General features: G+C 47.6%; 1 protein-coding gene across 1 annotated transcript in view; it reads left to right on the forward strand.

Moving 5' to 3' along the window:
• Positions 1-582: 582 nt before the first annotated feature.
• Positions 583-10,194, forward strand: part of NIFK (nucleolar protein interacting with the FHA domain of MKI67) — a gene marked incomplete at its 5' end in the record, with an annotated part of 12,731 nt that continues 3,119 nt past the window's right edge. The window contains 6 exon segments of the mRNA XM_035896308.1: positions 583-748; positions 1,417-1,628; positions 2,344-2,424; positions 3,532-3,685; positions 3,688-6,262; positions 7,401-8,729. Of these exon segments, the coding sequence (XP_035752201.1) occupies positions 583-748; positions 1,417-1,628; positions 2,344-2,424; positions 3,532-3,685; positions 3,688-3,722 (648 nt within the window).

Genomic DNA, 10,194 nt, shown 5'->3' on the forward strand with positions numbered 1-10,194 from the left:
GGGGGCCCCGCGCCACGTGGAAAGCTTTTTTGCAGTTTCGTGAGTGGGCAGAGGGGGGCACCGTGCCTGCTTGCTTGTGGTGAAAATAAGGCTTGCAGAACGAGCATCAGGCTGCTAGGCAGCGTGTGAGGCGCCCTCTCTGGGCCGCGCAGGGGCAGCTCCAGCGGCAGTTAGTTAGCCCCTTTTTTCCCTAAGGAAATGCGGTTGTGTGAGAGCATTGCCGGAACACACCAATCCAAGGTAGGACGTGAAATGTCATGGAAAAGATCCCGGTTTGGCTTTCTTCTTGCTTTGTGCTCAATAAATTTTAACTTTTCGTTCCTGGATTTATCATCACGTTACAATATCGCCACATACGCTTGGTAACAACAGCGGAGTAACAGCAATGTACGGCAGCTCTTTTTTTTTTAACAAATAGGTATTGGTGAGCAGTTTGTTTCACATGCAGGTATATATTTACGACCAACCTCATACCAGTTTAGGACTAAATCTGGTGCTTTTCGTGATTTCACCAAACTTTATGAAATGACTCATGTTTAGCCGAGAATGGGCTATGACTTCGGAAGCGTAAAATAACGTTAATATAGTTCTCCAGGTATTGAAGCATTGTTTCAGATTTATTTCTGTCGTTGCTCGCAGACTGGAGGTAGCAAAGGCTACGGATTTATTGAGTTTGAGTCCGATGACGTGGCTAAGATTGTGGCAGACACAATGAACAACTACCTGTTTTCTGAGAGACTCCTCAAGTGTAAGTACAAGCTGAAGTGTAAGTCCGCTAACGTGCAAGGGAAATCCACTTCTGTTATTTTTTTGGACTGTTTGGAGTTTTTTTATGAAGTCTTGTCCCAGAAGGATTTCCTGTGGGGCTGAGGTTTTTTCCTTCATGGGTAAAGAACGCCCTCAGGAGCGTTTTGGTCACTGCTGCTGTTTTCCCCTCCAGGCTGACAATGCTCGTTGTGTAACGGCGTAACGGGGTTTGCTGCGGAGACAGTCCCTTTAATGTGGAAATTCTTTGTCGTTTTTAACTGTTACAGCCACTGTCTGTATTGTTAGACATACGGGGGTTTTTTTGATTAAAAAATTAATGAAATTAGCAAGTTTCTCAGACATGGTGGTACCAACACTTGCTTCGTAAAGGATCATGAGCTATATACGCGTTGACTTTTGAAACACCAGTTTCTCTGACTGTTTTCTCGGTGAAACTGAAAAGGTGTTCTTTTCTTCCACCCAGCCATTATCAGTTCTCTTACTAATGAGTATTTCATCACTTTCCATCTCCTGTGTTCATGAAACGCTGCGCTGTTGCGCTGCTGCAGCAGTGGGTAATGTTCTGACGAGAAGGGATAGCGTAATGTGAGTACGTTTGGTGAGAAGGGTCGCTCGGCTGTAACATGATGTCATATGTTTATGATGCAGGTCAGTTCATATCTCCTGAAAGGGTCCACGAAAACCTCTTCAAAACCAGTAACAAAATATTTCTGAAGCCTTCTCAGCCAGCGGTCAGGCGGTACAATAAGATACGCTCACTCGTTCAGAAGGCAAAGATGACAAAGCGGCTGCTACGAAAGGAGAAACTTTTACGGAAGAGGCTGGCTGAAAAGGGGCTCGATTATGACTTCCCAGGGTTTGTAAGTTGGGCATCGTTTTGATGAGTGTTTTATGCAAAACGTGTTTCTAAGGTTGTGCTAAATACAAGACAGTCACGTGTTTTGTGTGGAACTGGTGAAAGCGCTGGAGCACGGGGGAGCCTTGCTGGCGTTAAGAACTGTGCAGAAGCTGCTGGCAGTCGGCGTCGTGCTGTCGCTGGGTTGCGCTGTGTGTATGGGGGGGTTACTTTAGAGAAGCAAATAGGTAGCAGCAAAGGGGAGACGTTCCTTTTCTGTTGTTAGTGTAAGCAGTTGGGTATCCCGTGGTTTTCATACTTGTCTGTAGATCAGAGAAGAGCGACGGGGCTTTGCCCGGGCCCTGTGGGGGGCTTTGGCAGGGTAGGTATTTGAAGGCAGGTCCCAAGACTAGAGCTTCCATCCCTAGGCCTTGCCTAAGCTAACCGAGCGTATTGCTCATTTGCAGAGTGCTTGGGTGAAGTACTAGAATTTTAAACAATGCCGTTTAATGTGGCATTTTTTAAAAATGCACAGTACCAGCCTTTCTTACGTTGCTTTGGGTGTTTTTGTTCAAACCAGATTACCTCCGTGGCACTGTAAGTCATTTCATTAGTTCAAATCTAATTGCTGTAGCAAAGATTTTGTGGTTATGAAGCAAAGAAACCTGTAGACTGTTAAGTGATTGCGTCTTCACACAGGGAAGTTTGTAGTGATCCGCCTGATCTGTCTTGTTTCCTAGGCTGCACAGGAGCTTTCCATAAAGAGGAGAAAAGTTAAAATGCCCAAGAAGTCAAAACTGAACATTTCTTTGAGCAGCCAGGTAAGACCAAACAGCCCTGGTGGTGCCCAGCAACACGCCCCACTGTTCACACTGGGGAAGGTGTTTCAGGTCTGCAGCTGGTTTCTTCCTATTAATTTCAGCACCTGGAAACCTGGGTAGCACTTGCTTGGGAAATTTTTGTGCCCAAAGTAGCTCCTTTGAGATGGATTAACAGTCTTGAATGGGGGAGGGTGGTTGGATCCTCTCAGTTCTTTCTCCTGTGGGAGTATTCGACAGCAAAGGCCTCTGCTTGCCCTGTTGTAACTAGCAGTGCTTGTCCCGAGGCGTGGCCAGGCAGCGGCGCCTCTGCTGTCAGCCCCTGCTGTTCAGCACTAGCTTGGGGCAGGAGAAGTGCAGGTTGTTGGGGACCAGCACCCGTTCACCACCTACATCTGCGCTTCAGGCTGGTACGAAACGATCCCCTTACTGGCGCCCTTCTGTTGGTCTGCGCTACGTTACAAAACCAGCACCTTTTAACAAAAAGGAAGTTGAGCATCAGAGCTGAGGTTCGGGGCACTGACAGTCTGAAAAGCCTGTCAGGTTTTAACATTTCTGTTTCGTTTCATCACCGTTGTGAGTTTGGTGTTGGCTTTTTTTACTGTTACTGGATTTACTTGTGATAATTGGGATGCGGCGGGTTGTGAGGAAGACAGAGTAACTCATACATTCAGTCAACTGATTTCTGAGAACTTACTGAGATAATGAAGCTGGGACGTTTCAGCTCTGCTGAATGTGGCAGTTTGAATGTGCCACTTCTGTATGCCAGCCTCAGATATGCTTCCCCCCCGCCCCGATTCCTTTCCTCTTGGCTTTCTCAGTGCTTTGAGTTAGGAAATACAAAGTTTAGAAAGCGATGTGCATAATGACATGTTAGAAAATGTGAATTAATTTACTTTTGCCTTTCACATATGCTTTTTTGAAGATGACACTTTTGTCTGAAAAAACACTGTCTACAAAAATACCTAGTTATAAAAGGAAAACAATTTTCCCCAACCTGTGGAAGTTCTGAAGGAGAGCCAGGCTGAGCTGCTGCCGGTACCACAGAGGCAGTGACAACTTTCTCTGGCAGGTGCTTTGCAGTGAATCGTGTTTTTCTGATCTCTTCAGGATCCTACTCCAGTCTGCACCCCAACAGTGCTCGAGCGCCGGAAAGCTGCTCAGGGGGATGATGACGCAGAAGACAATGAAATAACTCTCAGACTGCCCCCGGCCGGTGTTAAAAATGCTGCACAGAGACCAAAGAAGCAGCCAAGGAAAAGACGAAACCTGAAGAAACAGAAATAGACTTAAAATTTTGATGGCTGTAGCTGTGTTTTTCCTCAAGTCAAAAATGGGCAAGGTGGAGCTTCTCGTGGTTCTGCTGCCCTGGCCCGGTGCATCTTGAAGAGGCTGTTTCAGTCTTCCCTAGGCAAGGAATCTATTCACAAATCCTCCCCCTCCTGTTAAGCCATCAGGGGAGCTACAGTCTTCTCTGCCTTTGAAGATATTTCTGACTCAGTGCTCACAAGCGCCTGTGCTGTGACACGCCTACCGTCCTGCCAGAACCTTCAGTTAATTCTGTAACTTGGCTCTAGTGCTCATTGTTTTGAAAGAAAACGTGAGGTTGTCCATTCAGAACCTGCTGATTCGGTCTGTATCTTGCATTTATAATTAATGACGGGTTATAAAAAAAAAAAAAAAAAAGTAACTGTTTTTCAATTGCGTTGGCTCTTGGTAGTGGTTCTTCGGATTAACTGAATGTCTGCGTTTCATGCGCGTTCTCACATAGTTACATAAATAGAGGGCGAGGGATTTTTTTCCCTAAGGAAGACACACCTTGAATTTCTTCTGTTTCTGATCAGTCAATTCTGTCTGTACTGTCCAGGGCAGAGGCAGAACACCATGCTGCCTGAGTAAGCCAGTGCCTTTTGACCCTGCTTTCAGCAGTGCCTGGAAACTCAGCCTTTGCCAGGATGTGGTGTGGTTGCTGCGGACTTGGAAAGGACTGGGATTAGGAGGGTGGTAAGAGAGAGAGGGAGATGGCTGAAGTCACTCATGTTCAAGATTCCCATTCCTTTCCCTTTGCAGGCAAAAGATTTGTGTTTGAGAGTGCACCCTGCTGTGGAGGACGTGGGGCAACTCTTCTGTTGGCTGGTGGCTTAGCCAGAGTCACAGCTACACTCACTCTTCACACGCTTGTGCAAAAGGTGCTTCACGCTGCAGAGTGCCAGGCTGCTGTACTGCTTTACCTCTGGGCTGACCAGGCAGAGGTAACGCTAATTCCCTGGGGTTTTGTGTGCCACAAACGTGCTGTTGCCTGGTTCAGAAAATGTTCAAGGACCAAAAGCGTGGCTGCTTTTGGAAGGACTTCTTGCTGAATGGTGGCGGGGAGCAAATGGTGACAACTAGCTTATGTACAGCTGCCCTCAGCTAAGCACGGCTCTTCAAGAAGATGCATCAGTAATGGAGCACTCTGGGCCCTATTAGGAGTTCTGCTGTCCTTTGAGCGCTGCATCATCTTCTCATTGTATTTTAGTTCCGCTGTCCGCATGAAACAAGGACGTCTTCTGCTTCAGGGGGGTGGTAAACACGTTGCAATATTGAAACAAGCCTCTGGGTGGGTGAACCAGGAATAGCAAGGCAGGGTTTTGTTACCAGTAGTACGAGTCCAGACAATTGACAACTTTTGTTATGCATCAAGATTTATTCTTGTGCATGAAGATTTATTCTTGTTCCAACGTAACCTGTCATAGCTGTATGCAGATATCCAGTCCTGTTCGAAGATGTGGTTTGACTGTGCAATTAGAATTTGGATTTTTTTGCAAATCTGAGACCTGCAGAAATTCCAGTTTGGGTTTTGTGGCACGTACTTAGCCTTGATCTCTCATTGTCTGAGATGAGACGCTCTCTACTGCTGTTGGCTGTAGGTCAGGCTTGGCAGAAGATTTCAGAGGAAAGCCCAGGTGATAACAACCGGCTGCTCAGGTAGGCGGCTGGCACCAATTTCTTGGCTATTTTAAGACTCAGACTCCTGGCAGAGGAGAAGAAATCTGAACCATTGGCCTGGCTAATTCTGTCCTATCTGGCCTGATCACTTGAATAATCATGTGATCATAGTGACATTCTCTCTCAGTGACTCAAATTAGATCGTTCTCCTTTGTCGCTCTAAACTGTTGGGGAAGCCGCTTGGATGAGCATGTCTTTATAGCAAACGCTTGTCATCTCAGGCATGCTAAGGGAAATCTGTTGACCAGCCCGATGGTCGCTGACAGTCATTGCCTCCTAGTAGCAGTGTTGCTGTGTACATCTGCAGGCTTTCTTCTCTGTGCATTGTTTGGTGTGAAACTGGCAGTGTTTACACCTCAACCCCCTGGAAAATACATCCTCAGCTAAGGTTTGAGATAAACCTGATCAGAGTGGTTGGCAGAAGTTGCTTATCTGTTAGTAACTGACACGCAGCTCTGAAAAAACTTTTCTACCTTGACTTCATACAGCAGAGAGCAGCAGAAGAGAAGCAAAAATGCATCTGCCCAGAATGGACAATTTTCTTTTAAAATCCATATTCCTAACTTTGTGTTGTGCAAATAAAGATGGCTGTTTGCTCAAGATGAACTAGAACTGTGGCTGCATTTTCTCCTGTGTGGAGCTGAGCCTGTTGGGAGCAGTCTGACACTGGGGGGCAGCAGGCTTCAGTTGTGTGGGCACATGCTGCCCTCTGGCAAACGCAGCACAAGGTCTCCTGGGAAATGGCCTCCTGGATTTATAAAGAAACCTGCGAGTCCAGGCAGTTTGGAGCGACTGGCTGCGTTGGCATGACTAACGCATCTCTAACACGATTTAAGAACACAGGAGAAAGCTGGTATGGATCTTAATCAAATACGCCCATTTCTTTGGTGTTGCCACAAATGCTCTTTTCAAGGCTGTTGAGTTAAAGCTGCTCTTAAAACTTAGTTTATTTAGAGGGTCTTCTCCAGTGCAGTTCCACGTTCACTGAAGCTTGAGCAGCTCCCTTCCTGTGCTCCCCATTCCAACCCCTTGGCCTGCATTTTGAACCTGGAGTTGCTTTCTTCCCACGTTGCTGCTGTTACTGTGCTCCTCTCAGTGCCCTATGTTCTGGCCCTGCCCGGAAGCCTGTGCCTGCTTGCTGCTTTCTTTGTGTTTGACTCTCTGGCTTCTTTTCGAGCTGCTTGCTGTGCCTGGGCTATCCTGTCGAGCTGCATGAGCTTCAGGGACTTGGGCTTCTGCAGATCTCTTGGAAAGGTTTGTGCCTTTGAGCTAGCACCCTGGTGGCTGCTTGCTCTCCATATTCACGTGGCAGTGTGAGCCTTGGTGGGAAGACGTTCAAGAAAGCTGTGCTTACAATAACGTTTGCTTCCTGCTGTGATTTTCCTTTCCCTTCCTTTTGTTTATTGGTCTTCCTTCAATTGAGATCAGCTTAGATGGCAAATCTGAAAAGCAAGGAAACAAAATTCTGTGCTGTTTGAGTAAAGCAGAACAATACCCAGGCTACAGCGAGGAACTGAGCAGAAGGGTAGCTGTTCTTGGTGATAGCTTCTGGTTTTAGGCTGCCCGCGTTATTAATATACTGCTGTCCTGGGAGATGTACATAAGCAGAAATTCGAACACCTGATACTTGCCAAACATAGTTTCCGTAGCAAGTGGACAGACGTGCTGTGTCATGAGTTATGCCTCAGTCCTTGCACTGGTTTTTATTTCTCAGTTCTCCGGTCATTTGCTCATTCATCTCGGACAAACACAAACCTCCTGGCCACTGATTTTTGGGGTGGGATGTGAGGAGTTCTTACTGGGATGCTAGCAGCGGTGGGGCTTTGGTTTCAAGGCTTGACTTGCAAGCTCTCTGCCTTTCTGTAATGAATGACTTTGTGGAGCTGGATTGCTGAACACCTATGTATGTAGTGCCGTTTTCAAGCTTCAGGAACACTTAGGTGCTAGCACAGTTTGCTAATCTAGGCTCTATTCCAATTTCTCTTTTGCAGGAAGGGGAGCTGGGCTTAGGATTGCACAGCATTTCCCAGCACATGAAGCACTGGACATAAGAGGAATGGGGGTGGAGAAAGAAAAGCAGAATTGGCTGCAAAATAGAGGGGAGAAAGGAATGATGAAGCCAATGCTCACCTCTAGAGAAAAAGGTGTTGGCGAATTTGGCAAAGTTGGACTACTTGAAATTAAAGAAGCAGTTTGATGTTCTTTTGCCTGTTGGAAGTGCTGTGGGATGCCCAGGCTGTGCAGTGTGTCGGGAGCGTGCTGCAAACTGTGGTCCAAGTGCTAGTCCTTGCTCATGAGCCCTGAGTGGAGGAGAGCAGGCTGGGCAAGTGACACTTGCTCTTGCCAGTAACAAGCCTGTTTGCTTGCATACCTGGCTTTTAAAATGGCTGCAGCCCCGAGGAACAAGACTAAAACCTGTCTGCAAATAGCTCATGGTGCAAGGGAGGATTTGTGCATGGCTCCGAGGTGTGACATCCTCCCCTCTCCAGGTGAAGCACCAGCAAGGCAGAGGGTAGCTCTAGAAAATTCCTCCTCTCCCAACTTTCCCTTCAGAGCGCCGGGGTGTTTGGTTCTCGCTTTGCCTGTGAGATGCAGCCAGCCAGGGTAGGGCTGTGTTGTGCGAGGGCGCTGTGCACGTCCCTGCCCTGGGCAGGGTGTTGCAGGTGAAAGCCGTGCAAAAGGAGAACAGGAGTATGGGGGATGTGATCTCCATTAGGCATTTTCCAGGAGTACCTGTGAGTCCTCTTCTTGGACCAGACTCCTTCATTGTCCAAGATGCTGTCCAAACACATCCTGTTTTCCAGAGTTTACAATCTAACCCGCACAGTCTTGAAACGTCCAACTCCAGGCAGCAATAATCTGCACCTTCTTGGCCAGAGGTATGTGGGGACCACCCCAGGGTGCTGCTGGAGCGGCAGCTGCGGGGAGGGCCCTTCTGGCACCGCTAGCCCAGGCGCATCCCTCCCTGCCCAAGGCCAGCAGCTGTCAGAGCCAAGGAAGTGGTTAACTGCATGAGTGAGAATTGCTGAAGTGAAACATTTTCTCCCATGCCGGGTGCAGCAAGGCCTCTCATCACTTCTCCCACCCAGCATTAATTAAGCATATGGCAGGGACAGAGATGCTGGCTGTCCCGGGAGGCTGCGGCCAGTAACCATGTGGATCTCCTGTGCTGGGAAAGGACAAGCTACAGAGAAGCTCCTACACAAGGCTTGGCTCTGATCAGGGAAGAAAATGCCAGTTTATAATCGTCTTCAAATGTGGTGTTGAAGAGAGCAGCCAGGATTGGGAGGACAAATGCTGCAGGACTTTGAGACAGCAAGGTGGGTGTCTGCAGTGAGTCATGGCACGTTTGACCCTGCACTTGACCCACCACATAGAGTCCAGGGCCTGGCCTGGATTGAAACTTGTTTTAAAGAATGGGAAGGAGAAAACCAAATAAAACTGTTTTTTAGGATAGTGATTCTGGAAAGACCTGTTTTTTTCTGTGCATTTTCCAGTGCTGACTGAGAGAAGGGCTTGCTGAGCAGGTACAGACCTGGAAGTCAGGCTGCTTGCTCCGCAGTGTGGCATGGCTGCCAGTTCCCTGCCAGTGCTTGCATGTGTTTTGGTTTCTTTAAAAGGAGCAGGGAAGTAGGGTTACTTCTGTCAGGGTGGCTTTGCAAGGGTGAAAGCGGTGCACCGTTTTGAGAGTGAAGGCCGTACCGTGCCTCTCTGTCTTGCTCGCGGGGTGTGCTCAGAGTTACAGTTTCTCGCCCGCACGCCCTGCAGAAGGCAGTCGCGCGGTGGGGAGTGAGCCGGGGTCTGTGCCAGTTGCACAGCAGCACAGCTGCTTTGTCGCCTGCAGGATTTTTATTTCTGTTGATGTGAGAGCTGGAAGGGATCCGGTGTGTCTCAGGTGCTGGGCTGCGTTTGCAGGCCTGCCTGTTAGAAGGGCTGGGTTCATCTGCCCAGAAGCGATGGGCAGAGGAAATGTACAACAAATCTATAAGGCTTTTCCCTCAGCTGTCCCCCACAAAGACACGATGTTTGTGGTTTATTAGCTGGGCGATGCTTAAAGTGCATTCTATTGAATTGTATCCTGAAAAACAAACCCCAGGTTTGGAGCTGCTGGAGCTGCGCAAGTGGAAAGGACTAGCTTCTGTATGGATTCTCCTGAGCCAGACCTGTCCTTTGGTGTAACGTCAATGCAGCCACATCAGAGGAATCACAGCCCAAGTTTTTATCCTGAGAACTACTAGCTCAGCCTTTTTTCCCCGTCAGCTCATAATTTTACAAGATGAAATCCTGCCGTGTTAATATGTAGTATAGATTCAATCAGTCCGTTGTTAAGAATCATTTGGAGTTGGTGATTTGGACACTCAGTGTTGAGCGGGCTGCCGGTACGTGTTTGCTGTGTTGCTGTTCAGTGTCAGCCCTCCCGTTGCATTTTGTGAGAGCTTCCATCAATTTCAGTAGAAATGTGCATTTGGGGTGAAGGGTGACCTAATCTTTAAAAAGGATCTTAATCCACTTAGCCTCTCTTGCAAAGCTCAGCACTTTTTCCTTGTCAGGAGCAGACTGCATTCCTAACCTTGATGTGTCGCTTTCCAGCTGGCTTAATATTTGGGTGAGGATAAAAAGGAAATGTTTTTCAAAGATTAAAAGAATCCATGCTGCTAAGGTATGTGCATGTGTGATGTGCAAGTATAAAAAAGGAGTTACGAGCATAATTGTAAGTGTTTGGGTGGTGGAAAAAAAAAGATAAAATAACGCCAGCAGATGACTATATTAAATAAGCACAGGAAG

This window comes from Egretta garzetta, unplaced genomic scaffold, assembly GCF_000687185.1.
Source record: "Egretta garzetta isolate BGI_Z169 unplaced genomic scaffold, ASM68718v1 scaffold326, whole genome shotgun sequence".
In the NCBI taxonomy this organism is placed as follows: Eukaryota; Metazoa; Chordata; class Aves; order Pelecaniformes; family Ardeidae; genus Egretta; species Egretta garzetta.